At 31.7% G+C, this 23,439-nt stretch overlaps 1 protein-coding gene across 1 annotated transcript; it reads right to left on the bottom strand.

Annotated features, from left to right (window-relative positions):
* LOC147073337 (synaptic vesicle glycoprotein 2B-like) lies at window positions 1-19,599 on the bottom strand. Its single transcript, XM_085945634.1, has 10 exons — window positions 19,503-19,599; window positions 8,618-8,779; window positions 8,190-8,352; window positions 7,721-7,842; window positions 6,810-7,054; window positions 5,622-5,779; window positions 4,129-4,267; window positions 2,654-2,952; window positions 1,446-1,573; window positions 1-8 (listed from the first exon to the last, which is right to left on the bottom strand). Exons 1-10 carry the CDS (start codon window positions 19,552-19,554, stop codon window positions 1-3), a joined length of 1,476 nt encoding a protein of 491 aa, XP_085801760.1. The 5' UTR covers window positions 19,555-19,599.
* Window positions 19,600-23,439: the final 3,840 nt, after the last annotated feature.

Raw genomic sequence — 23,439 nt, 5'->3', positions numbered from 1 at the left:
TCACAGATCTGATTAACAAATATAAATGTAAAATCCATTGCCATGGACCAAGATTTTGAAGTAGGGTTTTTTATGACGGTCTGGCAACAAACCCAAGTATAACAAAGCGTAGACACTGCACTAGGTAATGTGTCTGAAAATAGGAATTTCGAAGGAAATAAAACACAGTTTATAATTTTTATATATAAATTATAATTTGATTTACTTATTTAACTAGTTAACAATATTTATAATTATTTTTCTATATATCTACCTAACTATAACATAAATTTCTAATTTAGTTTAAGTACTTAATGAGTTTCTTCTATACTGTTTTCACTGACGACGGAATCAAGGCACATACAAGGGCGGATACTGAAAAAAATAAACATTGGAAATTTAAAAAAAAGTTGAAATAAAAAAAAATGAATGGTAGTTCAGAAAATCATAATTAGCGAAGGACAATAAAAAATATTTTTGATTGACATATTATTACGTACAATGATAAAAATGTGAAAACTGCACAATTGAATATTATGTATATTAAATGTTATTAATATAAACTTCAAATAATTCGATGGTTAATTTAAAAAAAATCAAATGTCGTGGATAATGCATAGGCAGTGTCTTCATTTGTATGTTTTTATTGACAAGACAATAAATTTCCGTATATCATTAAGATGGCGTCTGTTTACATTTAAGATGCCAACATTTTGAATAATTTTATTTAATACTGCTTTCCTCTTTGCGTATATAATAGATACTAAAAATAATTTTTAACTTCACAGACAAAGGCCCTTACAAACCAACCCGTCCCGTACCAGACTCGGCATTGATCGAGCGTATAAGGAGAATTGTTTAAAGCATCAGCAGTTTTTTTACGTCTCAGGAGCAGATATTCAAGACGAAGGTCGCCACGTTATCAAGTAAGCTTTGACTGAGTTTACTGATTGGCATAATTTAATAAATGGGAAAGAAAAGCACGGATAATTAACATAAAAATTGAATTTCATGGTATATATTATTATATAATATAAAAAAAAAACAAACCTAAAACCATATGGACATACAAAAACTATGTGAAGAGATCTTCATGTCGGTAATAAGATTCCGCACATTTTTAAAATGCTATAACATTGGCCTTTATGGCGACTAGATCGGACGGTCCGGTCCGATGGACCCAACAGCTGGTTGGACCGACTTGAACTTCTCTTCCCTCTCGGAGAACATTCTCGGACATTCCCAGAGGATGTGGTTTGCAACCTGCTGTTCTCCGCCACATGGACATGTTGGTCAGTACAAGTAAATGACAGTTGTACAATATTACTATCGTTGTTATAGTAGTTATAGTTGTATTGAGCTCAGGGCCTGAGACGTCAAATCGTCACTGCTACAAAAGGTTTAAAAATCTACGTCTTGATCGCCTAAAATTAGTTTTAAAACGTACAAAAAGTGTTGTAACTCACTTATTAATAATCCTCCAAAAACGAAGAAGGAGCTCGGACAATAAATGCTCATGAGATATCCAACTAAATTGGCCCCTAAAATCGAACCTGCTCGTCCGAACATCATTGATAAACACACAGCCATCGCTCTGAAATTAGAAGAAAAAGATTAATAAAGTGATGGGACCAAACAGGCTAAACTTTGTGCTATAATACATAGATGGACGAATAGTTTTTATAGCCCTTATTCTACTTCAATTAGGGGAGGTTTATGTAAATATTTATATATTTGTTTGGCCTTCTCAAATGTGTAAAATTTCACACAAGATTGTCATACATACGGCACCGAAATTTGGAGGACATGTTGATTCCCCTTGCGGATTTAAGTTTTTTTAGAATTTACATGGTGCATGCTGGACATTAGCTGTACTAAACGGAATTGTTGTCAAATTATTTTTTAACCTTTACTCTACGATGCAAATAAGTCCCGTCCGTTCCGGTCTTATCACATTTGGTTACCATACGAGAGTGACAATATCACAGTAAGTGTAAAAGAGAAATGCCTATTTTGGCGACATAAATAAGTCTAATAAGGTTTCATCATCATTATTTGGTTAATCTATAAAATGACCAACAAGATATCAAAGCTTAATTATAACGCGCGGCTTAAGCGTCGGCCTGTAGCGCCGTGGGTCCCAGGTTCGAATCCTGGATCTGACAAGTACACATGTTGTTTTCAATTTGTGTTTGAGTCAGAGTATGGATCTAATATGTTGAGCAAATGGCTGACATCCATTTCTCGTAAAAACAAAATCTCTTAATACACCTACACTCTGCGGGAGCCCATATGATCTTATTAGGATAGGACATTGTTGGAAAAAAAATATAAATATACGAATATTTCTATACATTCTTACAACAAGTCATAATATTATATTGATCTCACCCCCTATTTTGATATCTCTTTCTCATGATTGAGTTATACTATGTCTCTCTTTAGCGCTGGCTAGACGTTCATGCTTTACGACAAGCTTACCTGCGCAAACCGGTTTGTATCGGGAAGCCCGTGTGAATGGACGGGAAAACTGAAGCTCGCGCAAACCGAAAAGTGATACCACGCAGGCAAGTCGCTGCCGTCTAACCAGCGCATTTGTCGCATATACTTTTAGAGTTATCTCTTTTATTCGTAATGGAATATATTAGTAAGAATAATAATCATTGATATTTACCTCAAATGTGTTGGATACATTTCCACAATGACAGCATTCATAATGCCTATACTTCCACCACACACTTGGATAAGTGCAAACAAAACCAGCGAAGCTGTTTTCTGGGTTATCCAATGTAGTATGACAGCTGATACTCCTGACACCATGGGTATGGCTATCAGGATCGCTTTCTTCCCGACTATGTTCACCAGGATACTGGCTGTTATCAGAGTCACGAAGAGCATGATGCTGATATAAATTGAGTTCAGGAATGTTCCAGTGCTTACATAATCGTGGCAGACGTGAATTGCTGCTACTATCTGTAATATAATGTGAAGATTTGGTAAAAGTTCACAATAGTTGCCTAGAGTCACAACTCACATATTCCAAAAATCGAGTTTTGAGATAATTGCAAAAAACCACCAGAGCATTGTTTTTTGTAATTAGAAGAAAAGTATTGAGTCGATTTACACTATTTTTTAAAAAATATATGATAATCCTAAGGCTGCAGACACACATCACACAATGAGAAATATAGCTCCCTGATTGGTTAGAAAGGACTTGATGACAGAACTCACATTATTCATTGAAAAATGTGAGTTATGACACCAACAATCAACTTTGTCAACGATTTTCACATGGTTTAAAGTAAATTTTGATAGCCAACTATTTTTCTTTATATAGATTAATGTCTTTAGAATCACTTGGTATATTTAACTAAAAAAATAACAAAATTGCAAAATGTGAGTTACGACTATAGGCGTTTCACAACACAATGGAATTTAAAAAAATATATTCACAATCAATTGAAAATGCTAAAATCTTATATTTTCAGAATTTGTGTTGTTGGATGATCAGTAAAACACGTGAGATAACGTTTTATTAAATTTATTTGAGTATTGTGTAGATATTATATTAATATTATTAATTTTGATTTGTCTGCGTGACTGTGTAAAATGCATGTGCACTGTCCTGTCGGTCAATCACGGACTAGTTGAATGAGAGCCACTACAGGATCCCCCTCGTAGAGGAATTATAATGAATCGTGATTGTAGCGTTGTGATAGTATATTTATGTGTGACTAATAAGTAATAACTCTTAACTTATTATATTATTATGAAACATTACTTGTCTATTATCACGTCATTATTGTTCTCGGTATGCTACTGTGCGATCTAGATACATAATTCGTATGGTGGGTATATTGCAACACTGAAGTAATCACTATGATACTATTACAAAATAATATTGAGTATTGAATACTTTGTTCCGCCACATATGGTGTTTATTCAACGGTCGCTGACAGACTCCTTACGAAAAGTTTATTTATGCGATAGTTCGCCATTGAGTGATACAGATACAGTTAATACTGCCTGGGTTTTTGTACAGCATTTAGATTGCGAATAATATGTATTTTAAAATGTTGAATATTATAGTTTCAACATGACAAATAAATGTCAATTTCTAACTTATAAGAAAATTAAAATTGTTCTTACCGTATCGTTAGAGTCAGTTATTGGTTCAAGAGGCTTATACTTTATGTATCCGCAAATATTCATATCTGCAACTCCTTCTCCCAAGTCGGCCGAGAGCTTGTTTAGAATTTCAGGAAGCCACAAATAAAATCCATTTGACCTGATCCATGAAAAAAATATAGAAAAATTAATTGATTATACCAAACATGTGGGGTTAACACTGTAGGAGTGATGGATGGTCTTGTGTATGAACAGTCGGTATAGAGTATGTTACAGTAGTTATGTTACAATACTTATGATAATGTTCCGAGGTCCGAGTCTCTGTAGAATGAGATGTTGTGAGGAGCGATACTAATAGATCGGGAACTTATATTCGAGTGACATCTCCAATGAATTATGATTTATTGTCGTTATATTTATTATCTATTTATTGACGTACTCACAATCAAATTAATATCTTAAAAATAATATTTAAGACGTTACATCAGTGAAACGGTAAATAATTTTCAACTATAGGCGCGACGAAATTTTGGACTCGCTCGCATTCAGTGAGAGAACGTCGATCTGGAAACACGTCACTTTGCTTCGTGATGGCGACGGGCCAATTAATTCTTAAATCGTGTAAAGATGACTAAAAACGTTACCCATTTACTTGAAAAAGAAAACATTTCAATGAATATATTATTATTGTTACTAATAGAGCAATAAACAGAACATTTAATGGACGCACGTTGGATTTATATGACAGATTATATTTCGTCCGGCATGCGTCATTTGCACCCGCGACCCGCAATCCGCGCATCGCCTAGCCACGATCTTTTTGGACCATGCCTCAACTGAGGTATATAGCCTTAAGAAATAATTATTGTGATTGAGTCAGCTACTTGATATGGATATAATATAATGTATAATGTGAAAGGAGCATAGCCCGCAGTATTTTATCTGCTTGCTTAGAATGGCCCTAATTAGTACATATGACTGACAAGCTTGGACTATATCTTCGGATCCCTATAGCTTATCTTCTTCCAAAACTCACTCTTCGGTAATCTCAGTGGGTTTCAAATGTGAAGTTCGCTTTGATGTTTAAATCTCATGTATACATAATCCCTTAATGCTATACTTCAGCTGGGGCACGGTCAAAACGATCGTGACTACGCGACAGGAAGATTGTGCAAACGACGCGTGCAGAACAAAACATAATTTGTAATAAAAATTCAACATGCGTCCATTTAATGTTATGTTTATTGTTCTATTAGTAATAATAATAATATATTCATTGACGTGTTTTCTTTTTCAAGTAAATGGGTAACGTTTTTAGTCATCTTTACACGATTTAAGAATTAATTCCCCCGTCGCCATCACAAAACAAATTGACGTGTTCACAGCTCGACTTTGGCTCTCCGATTGCCAGCCAGTCCGAAATTTCGTCGCACCTATAGTTGAAAATTATTTGCCGTTTCACTGAAGTATGCTCTTAATGAAAAAGAATAGTCAAATAAAATCAAAATACGTACGATGCAAGTACTGAAAACTGTGCAAAGCAAGCAATGCACGTGGTCATCAAGAGTGGACGCTGGAATAGGGGTACAGTTTGGTTCCACAGTGACCGAAGGATGGATATAAAAGTAACCTTTTTGTCTGATTCGTCGACCACCACATCTAACGTCATGCCCTGGAAATAAATGAGTTATTTTAGTAAGAAAAATAACATTTTAAATACAAGAACCCGTTTTGTAGGTAATTATTATACATGATGCTAGTATTTTTACCGGGTCTGCTGAAATGAAAACTGGCATGTCTTTAACTCGCATATCAGTAGAGGAGAAAAATAAATATATTGTGCAAGCTACTGTCTTATAGCTGTCATAAATATAGGCGTCACTAACTGTCATTCACAAAATTATGCAAAAAAGAGTGAGAAAATTGGCAGAATAAAATACTAGATTTTCTCAAAATTAAACAATGCATAGAAAATAATAAACTGTTTATCAAAGAAGAATTTAATGTGGTTACAGCTATGAAATGCAGTCATTTCTTAATAATATTGTATGTTGCATTAAATTAATTGTTAACATATACCTATGGTAGATATAAAAGGTCAGCATGTTTTTTCAAGGAAATCTATTGTAAAAATCTAACTTTTCTATAAGTGATTTGGGCATCTATTCTATCTGCTGCTATCGGCGGATTTAGAGTACCTATAGTTTATCATATTTATGTATTAAGGCAGTTAATTTTTACAATAAGTTAACCGTCAGTTAAACGTCTGAACTGTCAAAAATTGCTATGTTTTAACAGCACCTCTCTTGGCTGTGTTAACTTTTAGAGCAAGATAGACAGGTTTAACAGTTTAGACGGCTAACTTATTGTAACAATTATAATACATCAATACATAAGTATGATAAACTACCCTCGATAACCGCCGATAGCAGCCTTATGTATATAATATATGCGTAGAAACGGTTTGCGACTACGAAGAACGCTAGATTTATCGCTATATGCCGTATATATATGTATATAAATATTACCAGTTAAAGATAAAGCCAGTTCAAATATTAAAGTGTTTATATGAAAATGATTCCACCGTTCCATAACATGGGTGTCTGCCCAACTCCCAATTTAAAGAAAAACACAAGAAAATTTCCAAAAAGAAAATTGAATATTCTAAATATATTATATCAGAAGAGGTATATTGTAATTACCTCGAAAGGATTGTGCGTTGTTCTCTTATTCGATTGATAGATTTTTGCCAATACTGCCAGAGTTTCGTCCGCCTTTCCGGTGGCCACCAAGAACCTCGGGCTCTCTGGCGCCTTCAGCATGATAAGGGAGGAGATGAAGTAAGGCATGGCGTATAATATAATGAGCAATCTCCAGGGCTTGAATTCTATGCCTAAGGCTTCGAGGTTCTGGTTGAAGTCTAGACGTAAGATGCCCCAAGCCAAAGCTGAAAATAATTTGAATTGTTGTAGAATAATGCGAATTAATTATATTTAAGACACTTGGAGGTACCACAGTAAAAAAAAATACATAAAAAAAACTTTTAAAGGTATCGTGATCTGAGAAATCAGAAAGTTAAAAGTTTTTAAAGGTAGGTACCTTTATAGATATTTGCTTATATGATTATAATTGCAAACAAGTTAAATCAATCAATATTTTTTTGCAATTATTTATTTGCAAAAATAAACAATCAATATTAATAATAATTACAAGATAAAAAGAACTTTTTATATACAAGGTTTTTAAATTTTCTGTTGAATCATATAAACTTGACTTGACTAGCTTAAACGATCAAAAAAAATTGTATTTGATAGAAATAATACTGAAATGTCATTTTGACACTCATATTGATTTCCATAGTAACGCACGTATATATTAATAATTTAGTTGTTAGGACCTTAGCAACCAATAATAGTGGATTGGATTACGGATTTCTTCCCAAATAACTTTTCATACAAAACGGAATTAACTGAAAATGAATTTAATTCTACTTAAAAATGGCTAAAAGTATTAAAAATGCATTGGCATCGTGTTCTGATATACTATAAATAAGAATACTACCTAATACAAACGTTGTAACAATAAATCATGACATTGTTTGTTTAATAATTACCAGCCATGCATCCTGTTCCGACACTCAGAAAACTGGCGCCAAACGCGACCATCTTGTCTCTGTAAACAGCATTGTTGAATTCTCCTAGGTATGCGTATATTACCGCAGATGATCCCGATGCGCTAAAAATATGACAATAAATAAATACAAATTAACAACACAGAAATTAAATGCAAGGGTGTACAACATGATTATAATGGGACAAATGCTCTACTGCCACAATGGTGCAGTCGAGCATGTTTTAATTGGATCAAAAACTATCCACGATACATGAATCAAACACTTACCAACATTTAGTTTACTCAAGAGAAGATTATAATATTGTAATATAACGATTTTTGAAACAAATGAGTATTTTAGTTTCTTCTTTTATGTGAATGGAATGTACTAAAATCGATTTAGATTCAGGGTAAATTTGCTATAAAAAAATGGCCGAATATAATGGAGAAAGTATATGGTAGGTACTTACAATATCCCGGTTATAAATCGCATCAGAGCGAATGACCATAGATTTGGACAGAGGCTTGAAAATACCGAAAAGAATGTCCCTAGAAACATCGAAATCATCATGACAGGTTTTCGTCCCTTGGTGTCAGCAAGATAGCCCCACATGTGAGAGGTTACTATGATTGCTGAAATATAAAACGAAATAACCGTTACTAAATAAAAATACAAATTAATTATATGTATACCTAATTTATATAGATTTGAGATATGTATTTGCATACAAATTATATGTCGATTTGAACCAGTTTGCTATTTTTCGTAAAACATGTCGTTTATGGATGTATATTTTAATGCACGGTGAATGGTCTCAGTACATATTTCACTGTAATCATTCGTAGTCATAGTAGTGGGAGTTGATTCTAATATTATTATATAAATATAAAATAATACCTGCAAATGGTAATGCTCCAAGCCATCCTTTTTGTGATAGTGTTAATTTCAGATCACATTGTGCTGCAGGAATAATGAAACTAAGGCCTAAGGTCTCGAAGACCATCCCCACCAAAATTAAGCCACACAGCCATAGTAATCCAAAGTTGTATATTCCGAAACCTGAAATATAAAAGAAAACAATAATTATTAGTATTTTTTTCAAGATGTTTCGATAGCATTATCAAATATTGCTAGATGACGCGTTAAAATAGGGTGTGTCACCAAATAGACTATAGTGTGCCGCCTTTGAACAATTTCCAAATTCAAGATAGTGTATTTTATAAAAATAAATAGTGGGGGGAGGGGTTTACGTAAGGTGTTGATTTACACTTTTCCACTTATTAAAAACACTGATTCAGGGACATTAAGGATATTTCGCTTGACAAGTAACAATTAATTTCTAACAACATTTGTAAACTCACCCTTTGGCGCGAAAAAGGTAGCAAATCGTATTTAGCGGCGACGTAAGAGGCTCAAGGGTAGGTAGCCGACTGACCGTACCTACTCTCGACCCTTCTTCCGCCCAGAAACAGATAACGGTAACTTTCTTTTTCTTTGTATCGCTGTGCATCCTGGTCTAGCCTTGACTCATTTACAATTACAATAATATCATTATATTCCCAACTCTGTCGATTGGAGGATTTTTGATGGGAGATTTATGCATGATGATAATATAATAAATATTATTTGGTATCAGTAGGTATGTTAGATTTTTTTGTTTTATGGCCTGTCAATCCTAGCTAAGGTGGTCAATTATTTTTTTCTACGAGACGGAGCGATAATTTTGGAGATTATATGAACCGGAACGGCGCTCCGGTCCATTTCGAGCCATGTAATCATGAAAATTTTTAATATGTTTTAGTTTGTGCGAAAGAGTACCTTAGTCGTCAAGCATCATCATGCTATCACTTTTTGTTAACCGAACCTATCACTGTGTCTCAGGCGACCTAATGTTGTTGTGTTTGTAGGTAGGTAGAGCTTCATTACTTTGCACTCCGGCTCTAGGATGAAAATTATGTAACATCTATCTAACAATACCCTTTTGTACTCAACATGTATCTTAAGTGTACCCTTTTTACATATATTATGTATTTATTTTATTATTACTACATATATTAATACAAGTGAATATCATTTGATCTAATTTTATGCAAGGTAATGAAGGAAAGAGGCGTATCAGTAAAGGAAATAGTACAAAAAAGTGCAAAGTTATAAAACGTAATAATAAACTCTACTTAACCCTTCCCACTCTGTGACGTCAAATCAAGATATTATATACGCAACTTCTTCAATATTTTCAAGTATTTAGAATGTTAACAACGAAGGTTTTTTTTTTATAAATCTATAATCTTAGTCGTCAAATCCGGTGTTTTCATTTTAAAATACCTATTATCATATTGTGAAACTAGTATTATAGTATGTAATGCAATGTATGGGATGGAAAGGTATTGTTTACGAAATTAAAACCACAATATTAACTCGAGTTAACTGTTTTTGAAATTGAAGCCTTCACATTTAAATGCTCAAATCGGCTGTCCTTTTCTTTCCTGTATAGATAGTATAATGTTTACATACAAGGTATTTCACAATAATGTGATAATTATGCAAAAAATAATGATATACATTTTAAATAATAGTTAATACATTATTATCTACAGAGTAACAGTATTAAGCTGACATATTAATAAAATGTAGGTTTAAATTAATCGTAAGCATGTTCGTTTTATTTTCTTTGAGAATGCGGTTAACCTAACCTAACTTAACGTAACATTGTATGAGATTGTGGCATTTTTACTAGAATGTCTCATAATAATTATTGCGTTATGATAATAATTTAAAAAATAATTGGTTTAATAACATATCCAATCCATGGTCATAAACCCGTAAATCGAAAAATATTACGAAGTTTCTATAGCAGTTAGTAATGTCACTTGTTTTAATTAGATACAAAGATGGCCGTCTTTCATCTGGTGGAATTTGAGGTATCTCAGATAGCGTAGATAGTTAGTTATAAGTAACAATTTGCATGAATCAAAAATAGATCAATAGTTTAATGGATAAAAGTACTTATCCGAAAAGATGTGAGTTAGAGTACCATTTGGTCAAACCTTTGCTTAGTTTTTGTTTCTATATTTTTGACTTCTTTAGTTTTTGAAAAATACGTATTTTCTATGAGTAATAAAGAATCTAATATTCTTATATCTTATATATAGATTATTTTCAGTATTGAATACGAAATAATTACTTTTATTATTTTAAGGCTATACTTTAGCTGGGGCACAGTCTAACTAAAACGTCCGAAATTTCGTCGCACCTATAGTTGAAAATTATTTGCCGTTTCACTGAAGTATGCTCTTAACTGTCAATTCATTGTGGAAATGCATTGTATAATTACATTAATTTAATAAAACGCAACTTTTTATCGTACTTATTCCACTTTTATTAATTAATATCTGGACCGGTGTCGTTCACCTCAAAGGGTTGAAAATGTCCTTCTGAGGCAGACGAAACCCGTTCAGATATTAATTAAAAACATTGAATACGTACGATTAAAAAGTTGCGTTTTGTTAAACTAAATTAATAGTTCGAAATAATTATTAAACAATATAACAAACGTCTAGGCATGGTTTCGAATTCCCAGTACTAAGTATTTGTCTTTTACCCTCGCAGATTTTATAACCACAGTTTTAAATCTCAGTATATATTACGAAATATTTCGTTTCTATGCACAAAATAACATATGATTTTATTAATGTCATGCCATGCATCAATGTCGATTTAGTTTTCCAAGGTTCGCTCCGTTTCAATCACGACTGATTAAAATGTCTCGTAGCATTTGACTTTGTCAATTGATCGCAGATGCGAAGAGTCAGATAATTTAGTTCTGGAATATTATAAAAAAATGGACACGTGACAATATTGTGATAATTGGGATCCATAACGACACCTAAATGAAAAGACTGCGTGACGCTTGCGATATGTTGCTGATGATGAGCATCCAGACCCGACTTCTGCCTAGGGAATCCAATCCCGAGCCATAATTCTGATCCCGGGATTGGCATTTTTTCCATTGTTAATATAAAAATTTTATATTTACAAATAACATTGATAAAATCGGTCAAAAATAAATCTAGTATAATTTATACTATTTAAGACATTTATTGTTAATATTGTATACGTTCAATCTTAGAAATACATAAGTTTAACGGAGTAAATAATATTGTAATATAAATAATAATGTGAATTTAATATGAGATTGCTGTTTTTGATAGTAAAAACTTAATGAATGGGTTAGCGAGATTTAAAATAGTAAAGCAAATCATGGCGTACTTATGGCCATTCCGCTTCATAAATCTAATTAGTCAGCCAAATATGAAACTACCGTAAAACGTATGGGATCATGGTGGAATTACTTTGTTAATAGTGCTAAGCATTGTTTTTTCCAATCTTTCTCATTTTTATTAAATGTGAACAAATAAAATGAATCGGCAACTTACACATGGGTATAAATCAAACTTTATTCAAACTCAGTTTATTTCTAATGTAGTTATTTGTTATTAAAAGTATTTTTTCTGTTATATTTTCGTTTTTATTTTATTTTCTATAAAAATTGATAAAAAAATCAATCCCAAAGTTTCGGGATTATGTTTATCAATCCCGGGATTCATAGGTATCGAAAATAGCTCGGGATCCCGGGATTGGAATCCCTACTACAGACCCTTTGTCGTTATATTTCATAAAATACAGGCTTCATCTCTATAGAGTAAAGTTTATTCAATTTCAACATCTTTGTACAAACGTCGTCATTAAACTATTTCTGGGTAATACGCAGAAATTTTGATTAGGTTCGAATCACAACACACGATTTGATCATATAGATAATTTGTAGATACTTATTCGCGTACTTTACTGTTATCAATCTTGATCTGTTTTATGAATCACCGAACACTATTGATTATACATTACTATAATAATTGATGTTATCACAAAGTATATTATTATGTTTGTCGAATTGCGTATAAAAATGAAAAAAAATAGTATGATATAACAATAACCTGCGTCGTAATGGAAACGTGAAGTAAAATAACATGTAATATTCTAATCTGATTAGGAAGTTAACCTCTTCACTACAATCGGTACCATAATCTAACATGGGTATTGGATGTCAATAATTACTCAACTGTATTAAAATCTCCGAATTCTCCCTTTCTCTGCCACTTTATTTTTCGTATTCAAGCAGACAAACAGTCATTGTATGCCTTGAAAATGTAAGAAGTAAATAACTACAAGATAAAAAGAACTTTTGGTACTGTTCGGTTAAAGCGGATACAGCGGAAAACGCATTTTGAAAATAGCCGATAAACTGGATTATTTGTTAGTTTGGGTTAGTTTAGGTTAGGTTAGGTTGGGTTAGGTTAGGTTAGGTTAGGTTTGGTTAGGTTAACCTAACAAATAATCCAGTTTATCGGCTATTTTCAAAATGCGTTTTCCGCTGTATCCGCTTTAACCGAACAGTACCATATGTTTTAATTAATTGCCTATTAACGTAATTATATAAATAATAACAATGTTTTATGTAATATAAATTGTTTGCCCGCTTGCATAACCAGACCGGCGCGTAGGTACATGGCACCAATACATTACCAAGTATGGTACCTACTATATAATAGATTAATACGATGAAAAACTTCAAGTAATTTCAAGCACCTCACGCATTTACTTTTTATATACAAAGTTTTCAAATTTTCTTTTGAACCATAATAATATAAACTTGACTTGACTAGCCTAAACGATAAAAAAAATGTACTTGACATGTCATGTTAATTTCCATAGTAACGCACGTATATATTAATAATTTAGTTGCTAGGACCCCATACCCCCTAGCAACCAATAATGGTGTCGAAATAACTTTTCATACAAAAAAGAATTAACTGAAAATGAATTCAATCCTACTTAAGGCCGTACATCAGTCGAGGCACGGCTAAAAAGATCGTTGCTAGGCGATGCGCGGATTGCGGGTCGCGGGTGCAAATGACGCCTGTCAAACGAAATATTATTTGTCATATAAATCCAACATACGTCCATTTTATGTTCTGTTTATTGTTCTATTAGTAACAATAATAATATATTCATTGACATGTTTTCTTTTTAAAGTAAATGTGTAACGTTTTTAGTCATCTTTACATGATTTAAGAATTAATTGGCACGTCGCCATCACGAAGCAAAGTGACGTGCTTCCAGCTCGATGTTCTCTCACTGAATGCGAGCGAGTCCAAAATTTCGTCGCGCCTACAGTTGAAAATTGCAGTTTCACTGATGCGTCACCTTAAAGATGGCTAAAAGTATTAAACAAGTGCATTGGCATCGTGGTCTCATATATTCTAAAAGTTTCAAATGCCTAGCTAGTCGGGAAGTTAGTTAATAATCGATTGCAAGATTTGTACCGGACAAAGAACCACCGGACAAATAAGAATACGAGCTAAGAAAAACGTTGTAAAAATAACAATTACGACTTAACCTTAAGACGTTTATAGCTTAACCAAACATCAAGGCGTCATTGTGTATCTAAATGTTTCTGAGAGAATTTACCCTGTAAATATAAATTATACTACCGTATGGCTGAAGCTAACGTGTAATGTTATGTAATTTACCCATTATGAATGATGTGTATTTTTTGTTTTGTTTTTATAATCATTAACATTATACAAACGTAATAACAGTGTATAAATTTTCAGCTAAATAAACCTCACATGAGACTTTGTAGCTTAATAATAATAAAAATCAATGTTTCATCTGAAGTAGCGACGTCTGGTTTTATGAAATGTTGTATGTAATTAAAAATCTCGAATAGATATAAATAAAAAGGATTTATTCTTTTATTTCGATCATGTCCGATCCTAATAGGATCATATTATGGGCCTCCGCAGAGTGGAGTGGGGATGGATGTCAGCCACTTGCTCAGGCCATCGTGGATGTCATTATGGATTTCAAGCAATAGAAAATTATTTTTTCTAGAAATATCGATATTTTTTTTAAATTAAAAAAAAAATACATTAAGTTTCTAAATAATTAATAAAAAATCTTTATAGTAGCTTTGAAAAAGCATTTATAAAAATATAATGTATCTACATATAGATAGTATCTATCAAAAATAATTGTAGACTTTTTAATGATCCGCACGATAGAAAAATAAGGTTTTTTTTAAAAATTTGTTTTTATATACCATCTTGCTTATTTAAATGTAAATTGTAAATAAAATGCAGTTTTCAAATTCACTCGAAGAGGCATTACACGTTTAACTTGAAAATTTAAATTTTACAATACAAAAAAAATTGATGAGATGTAGAATATATGCTGTGACAGGGCCGACAGGGGATCAGTCGCAAAATTTTTGAAAAACCCATTTTTGGAAAGTGCCCCATAATGATTAATAATTTATTATTGGAATTCATTATTATTGGTATCTGTGAAAACCCACAATATTTCGTTGTTACGTGGTGCATTTTTTGTTATCGCAATATGCAATCTGAAGCGGGACACCAGAATACCTTCAAATTCATGCTTTTTTACGTTGCCTACGTGTTTTTTCGCGCGTTTTCCGATATTTTTATCTATATCATGTCATGAATGAGCATGTTACGTTGATTCATTGATTGGTATTATTATTGTATTATAATAAGGGCTTGTGTAGGCAGTTACGTCAGTAGTGAATAGTCTAGTTGACTAAAAATTTGAAAAGCTAAAGCAAAGATAGCCTGAAAAAAGTATTTGACAAAAAAGACGATGCTTTTTAAAATCTTATATAGAAATATCTATGGTGCAATCCGAATATTCTTAAAAGTTATTTTTATAAAAAGAAACCTCCTAGTTGTTAAATTTAGTAAAAACATATATGGCTACTGAGTATATTTAGCATAACATCTGGTTATTTTATAAAAAAATAGGCTAGTCGTGTTATGAAAAGAAAATCGATAGATTTAATGCGATATTCGTAAGCTAGATTGGTAGAGAAAAATGCTAGATTTTATAAGAAAAACGCTAAATTGGCAATACTGAGTAGTATATACATGCATATCTTGAACTGTTGACATATATATTTTTATTTCTCTTTACTAGTGTCAACAGTCAATGATAATGTTCATCGAGGTTTACGCATTGATTTACGATATTATACGAAAAGCGTTTAGTTAAATTCGCTTAATTATAATGCGTAGGTACGTACATAGTTTTTGACATTTCATTAGATAATTCCACAGTCTATTGGTCTATCTTTTGGTGCAGTTTTCAGCCAATCAGGTTTTATGCAGCTAAAGTTCAGGTGAAAGCGGGCTTTGTTAGCTTTATTAGTGCAGAGACAGAAAACATGTATTTTAATGTCGCCATGGCCTAAGTGGTGGATTTACGACTAATAATTGCCAGTGCTATAATAATTTGCTACTTCCAGTTGGATTATCATAGTATCTTCTATCAAATCTTCAACTTTTTGGAGAACACTTTGAAACGCTGAGTGATGGCATCCAAGATCGATTAATAACCGATGGAGAGTGTGATCATGGCGAGACATGGCTATCCAAAAAAGGTGTTGGGCGATAGGCAAACAAAAAAATAGAAGAAGAATTCAGTCAGAAACAATAAACGAATATTCAAATAATATAACAAAAAGATCAAAATTCCGATAAACTGAATATTTATCTCTTCACTGTGAATGACTTATCTGAGATTTATTTTTAGATTTCCACGTAAATGCATCGAAGGTGGATTAGCGCGATATTAATTGCTATAATTAAAAAATCAATGCTTATTAAATGAATAATGTAAATTTTAATCGTAAAATTGATATGATCAGTGCACAATAACGGGTATTATCATGAAAGAAAAGTCCCATCGATATTAAGAAAGAAGGACAAAAATCATTTTAACTCTAAATAATTACAAGATAAAAAGAACTTTTTATATACCACGTTTTTAAATTTTCTGTTGAATCATATAAACTTGACTATGTATTAATAATTTAGGACAAATAAGACAATTGTTTACAAATCATTTTTTTTTTTGCTATTTTGCAACAAACAAACAAATATAGAATACGGAAATGTCATTTTGATTTCCATAGTAACGCACGTGTATATTAATAATTTAGTTGCTATGACCACCCCACAGCAACCAATAATAGAGGATTGGATTACGGATTTCTTCCGAAATAACTTTTCATACAAAACAGAATTAACTGAAAATGAATTCAATTCTACTTAAAGATGGCTAAAAGTATTAAAAGAATGCATTGGCATCGTGTTTTTATATATTCTAAAAGTTTCAAATGTCTAGCTAGTCGGGAAGTTAGTTAAAAATCGATTGCATGACTTGTACTGGATAAACAACCACCGGACAAACAAGAATACGAGCTAAGAAAAACGTGGTAAAATAAAATTTATTAAATAATACTGTTTTTAAAATCATTGATAAGAATAGTTATATTCGATATTATCATTTGCGTTAAATGTAACCTACAAATATTGAATTGTAATATACAAATTAATAAGGCGTAAGTACTGGCACAATATTTCATTGTCACCTTCTTTACAAAATCTTGCAGTAGGTATAGAATAAAAATGATCCATGAGATGTACAAACTAGTTGAAAGGCAAACGATTGGTAGATTATTATGTCACAAAGACTGTGGTTGGTATTGAAATAAAGCCAGACGACAGGACACCAAAGAGTCTGACCGGGTGGATACCTCACCAAAAGCGACGTAAAGGGAGTCTACGAAAGAAGTGGATTGACTGTGAAGTGGACGAAAGGTCGGTAAAGTAGATAAAACTGGCAAAAGACAGAATCCAATGGAGAAGGCCCATATCCTGCACTGTGTATTTAAAATATTTTCTAGTAATTTCCCTATGCTTACTCACTTGAAACTAATATAAAATGGGTTATAAGTTTTATGGATAATAAATTGATTAGTTCACGTTAACTTCAAAGACCTGCATTTCGCAACAGTTACGGAACCATATTGTAATTACTTCGTAAAGTTTTGCCGGCTTTCATGGCAGTGTCGTTGTTATTATTCATTAGAGAAGCCATGTCTAAAGAAACTAAACGTAGAGTGCTAAAATGTTGGTGCCATCTGGTGACGGAATTACGAAACATTAAATCAAATTCAAAATATATACTTACTGAAAACAACCCTTAAAAGTTTTTTTAAATTAATCAATACGTGGGTATATTATAAAAAAACTATAAGCAGAAAAATAAATTACATTGTTTTAAATTAAAAGATAAATTAATATTATTATATTAAAATCACCGTTATAAAATACACAAGAGTGTACATTGAGTAAAATTCGAATAATATTATTTATTGTTTTATCAATGAAATATAGTTGTATCCTACCGAATTATTTTATTTAACTACTTAAGGGCGGACGTGCTCAGCGTAGGTCAAAATGGAACTTTTATTGCATTTTCAAAGCATGATCCTGGACATTCCTTAAACGTTGTAGATAATCTATTTATATAATTTTGAAGCCTTATTATCCTTTATATTTATTTTAAACATTTGATGACTGCATAAAGTATTTTTATTACATAAAATAGTATTCTTTTAAACCTCTCGCTCTAATGTTTTAGAATATAGTCACATTTCAGTAGATGCATGTGCAGTGGTGTTAAGATTTTTTACATTTATTAATTTTTAAACGCATTTATAAAACTATTAGTATAGTTTATGCTGATATTATTAGAGTGAAATATTTAAGATAAAAAATATATTGATAATCTCTGTGATCCCAAATTTGACAAGAATTAGGCATTTTATTATTCAAAAAATGGGCAAGATTAACACATTTGAAGATAATTCTAAAGATACTAATTATAAGCTATGTCTTTGACCAATCTAGTGTAATAAACTTCCTACGAATAATGATTGCTTTATAATAATTATTGACCTAAGAATAAGGTAGTGTATTAAAATCGGTTAGGTACATTTTCAAACACGCGCGTTAACATGATCTTACTCCCTACTTCCCTACGTCTATAAAATAAAAATGTTTTTAACTTAAAATTATATACATACATATTTATACTTGGGCACTGTGACAGACTTCGAATTATTCAGAATATGTTTATTAATGAAAGGTAAATAATGGTGACACTAAAGACAACCCAACCCTTCTTAATAATGGATCTTCTTTGATAACACTACTGAGGGTTAATAATAATAGTAATAATATAATGAGCAATTAGTAGTTTGCAGCAGCCAGTTCTTATTGTTAAAATAACGAAAAAATAATAAACACTATATTATATGTTTTTACTCTAATTATTGATTGAATAACGTGTTGACGATGTCTTTAAAATATCCACCAGGATAAAACTGGTCTTGGGGTAATATAATAATAATTATTGTGAAAGAAGCAGGATGAAATAAAATATAGAACTAACATTATTAATTCGAAGTATCTGCTAATTCTAATACTTACACCATATATTTATTAATTGAATTTCGAAGTCGATAATTGAGGTATTTTGAGTTAACAATCCGATGTATAGAACAATCATTCAAAGCACAAAGAAATTAGCATTATGCTTGATTTTCCTGAAGGTATGTCAAACTTTCAAATTGCAATTAATCCATATAATATGATTTAGAGACTTACCAACTTTTGGCAGTAACCCCAAGGTTTTAAAACAAAGTTTTTTTTTATTATTTCTACTCTATCAGTGTCATTCCGGATATGGGTTTATAATATATTGTTAATATAATATAAATAACTCAATTATTATAGAATTAACAAAAAACTTCGTTTAAAAACCACAATATATTTAATTAGAAATAAAATCATACCTGATATTTCGAGAGCTTCATCGAACAAGATAACTTTTTTCGCCACCGTCATTTTTTATTAACTTTTGTTTTAATTTATTAAAATATAATGTTCGGCGTTAAGCCACAATTTTTAAAAACACAATTAAGTTATACAGTTAATGTTCACATATAAATATTTTTTTAATTATCTAGGTACGTATTGAATTGAATTCATATGTGACGAAATGATTAAGTCCAGAGTTGAAACAATGTAAACACAGTAATATATCTTATTAATGGTAATTTTATTATTTTTTTGACGATTCATCACAGCCAAAAATATAACGAATATTTTTCACTATTTACCACTTAAAAACTCACAAAATAAAATATACTTAGGTAACTAAAATTGTATAAAAGTATATATCACAGGGTTTTTTAATAAATTAATACTGTATTATTAAAATATATTTTTTTAAGTTAGACCTTTTAAATTTATTTATATTTAGGTCCATCGAATAAAAAGGTCTATAAGGAACTGAATTTAATTAGGCTTCGGTTCACTAATATAGTCGTACGAGTTTTTGAATTGATATAGTATCACCAACCGCTACAGAGTAATCATAAAATTGTGTCACGGTTCTGTTATAATTTTTGACAATAGATAATTTTCGATTATTAGTTTTTAAATAGACTTAATAATGTAATGTTATAATTAAGATCAAAAATAACCTGCTTGAAAAACATTATGGCGCGAAAAGGACTCAAACCTGTCCTGCACAAATTTATGTAAAATAGAATTTTCACAACATTATACAATAATAAACACTCATTAATTACCGTATCCGGAAATTTGTACGTAAACAGTTCGCCGCAGGACACTTATTTGTGCGCCGCAGTACATGAAACATGGGTTCATGTAACATTTAATCAAATGACGAGTTCTTCGTTGAACATTTCACCATGGAGTATATTTGTGACGCTAGATTTCAAAATCAGCCAAGTCCATAATGGATGAATAGGATAAAAACAGCTTTTTGTTTTCTCAAGCACACAGTCACGAAGGTGAAAGTTTATATTATTTCAAGTATAGAATATTTAAAATTAATAAGTTTCATATTTTGTTAATGCAGAAATGTTAGAAAGCAGTAGCTCTCCAGCAATTCACAAAAAAGTCAAAAATACCTAAAGGTGGACTTGGCTGATTTTGAAATCTAGCGACACATTTGTACGTATGCTACAACATGTAGAGATGTCTTTACTAGGTTAGGTTAGGTTAGGTTAGGTTAGGATTAATCTAATTGGAACAGTACTATTTGCAAACTAACGCCGCATTTTGTAAGATACGTGTAAATGTATTCCACGGTGAAATCTTCAACGAAGAACTCGTCATTTGATAAAATGTTATACGAACTCATTTTTCACGTACTGCGGCGCACGAATAAGTGTCCCACGATGAACTGAATACGTACAACCTACATGTGACCATTAATTGCAACTGTTTTTTTTAAACTTTTTTACTTGCGCGATATGATGTATATTTATATGCATAATGCCATTGAATTCCTAATAGTACTGCATATTTTGTTACAACACCTCAATGTCAAAGTGGAATTGTTAGCCTGGAGTTAATAGTTTAACTAAACTTTATGAACGTGAATTTGAAATATGCACACTTGGAATGTAGCTAGAATTCATTTTTCAATCACATATATCTTATCTACGACAATTATTGTATCGCTGATTCCATAAAAATTCCTTACTTACCTTCCGCCATCATTATTGTGCTTCCAGGCATGTTATAAACAATTCCGTTACCTCCAGAGCATAATTGCGTCAACATCTTAGTGACTCCACCATAAAACCATTATGAGTGACAAATTATTATATGGCCAGCCGCCTCTATCAATTTAAAACTCATTCATACCATCTAGCCGCCAGAAGTACTGTGTGACCGTGAAAGTGATGGTACTCGTGGTGTGAGTGCAGGAACACGCAGTCAGCCCAGTGGACTAGATCTCACCCCCAGCATCCAAATGATTCCTTTCTTACAGTCCACTAAAAAGCGCTGCCACTTATTATTATAATATATTTATAAGAGTATAGTAGTATTGTAAAGACATAGAAGTTGATTTGAAACCGCACACTTATTGAAATGAAAATCGAGTTCATTTTTCAACCAAATACATTTATGTATTCATCTGTTTTTACATGTGTGTGAGGAAATTCATGTCGTTAGTAGTAGGGCCATTTTATTTTCCATTTGAAAGTCAAAGTATAATACCTACTTATTTTTTACATTTTTTTAAAAACTTATTTTATACTTATTTTCCTGAAATTATCTAACAGGGATCGTTAGAGTTGTTTGTTTTCCTAAGAAGCAGACTAATTAATTTGCAACCGGCAATGCCAATCGGGAGGGCGTGTTTAACTAAATAATTGCTTCAGATGTTGATATTCTAATTGTGTGAGGTGAGCAAGGTAAAACGAAGTTTGTTGGATAAATTTAATATACTTAATACAATATATTAATTTAGCTCATGACTTTTTATTGACATTTATATTAAAAATTAATTGCATTCTTAGGTACGAATGTACGATTTTTAATATTATAAGCATGTGTTAATCTAGAGAGAAATAATATTGTATGTAACGATATTATTGTGTAGTAGAAGAAATCGATGTTGTGCATGTATCTATTTTGTAGGCACCTCCATTATGATAATATTAATAAAATTAATTCATTTTTAATATGGCCCATTTGACTATCGATTCTTAAGCTTATTGTGTGAAATGGGGAGGGGGGAGGCGAAAAGAAGGATGAACCCGTTTCGTGTTAATTTATTAAAAAAAAAGGAAATATTGTGATCATAACACATCAGATTTCTAGACGTTCACAGCATTCAAATAAGTAAAATAAAAATACATACTTGTATAATAGGTATATAGGAAATATTACCCTCGCAAGCACAGGACAGATAATACATAGAATTCCGATAGACTATTATACCAATACAGTAAAGTTTGACGCAGGGTTTTCAATGTGTGAGTGTCCTACGAACATGAACCACGAATTATAGACGAGCAATAGTGTGTGTAGTACACCAATATTAAATGATCGTCAATGCATAAACCAAGAGCAGTTGTCAGTATTCGACGTATGACGTATTCTTGACACGTGTTGAAATTTATCCCGTATTCTTCCTTACTCGAGATCGCCCGTTAGGTATTTCAGTTCCCATTATTTCTGAGTTCCCTGCTCACAAGAGAACAAGAGAGAAGATTTTTTAAAAAAGTTAAATGTTCAAAGAATATAGTTTATTTTGGTATTCAAAAAGTCTGTATTTAGAGTAAATTGAGAGGTTGAGATGTCTGTGAGCTAAGATTGTCTGTTGTATGGAGAATAGATTAATAATTATAAACTATGTAAAAAGAATAATACATCTACTGAATATGCTGTGGATTGTGATCAGTCCATCGGTTAGTCATTGTGTGACAAAGATTTTCTGCAATAATGATAGATTATAGCAATCGATGATCAGTTACCAAAAATTATTGAAATCAGATAACAGTTAGCAAAAAAAAAAGATTGACTGATAAATCCCATGGTGATAGTCGACGAACGTTTCGAAGTAGATTATGATTGTTTGGGTGAGTGGTTCCCAACATTAATGATAGGCCGCGAAATCTTAATTGACGCGTCCCTACAAATCAGTCAATACAAATCATTAAGTATTAATACTATCGACCGAAAGTACTAGATGGAATTTGAATTTAAATTCTAATGAATTTATTTGTAGATCTGTTATATTTAAAAAATAATATTATAAAAATGTAGGAATCATGTAAGAATATTAATGAATATTAATTGTTTAACTACTAACTTTTAAAGACATAACATAACATAGTTTAACTAATTACTTTCATATATATATATATCTCATTAGTTAACTCCGTTAATTCCCAATCCGTTACC

This window comes from Rhyacophila brunnea, unplaced genomic scaffold (genome assembly GCF_057557595.1).
Source record: "Rhyacophila brunnea isolate RB1 unplaced genomic scaffold, BYU_Rbru_1.0 scaffold_18, whole genome shotgun sequence".
Taxonomy (NCBI): Eukaryota; Metazoa; Arthropoda; class Insecta; order Trichoptera; family Rhyacophilidae; genus Rhyacophila; species Rhyacophila brunnea.
Note: the sequence above shows the minus strand (reverse complement) of the source record. Positions and strands in the feature narration are given on the sequence as shown.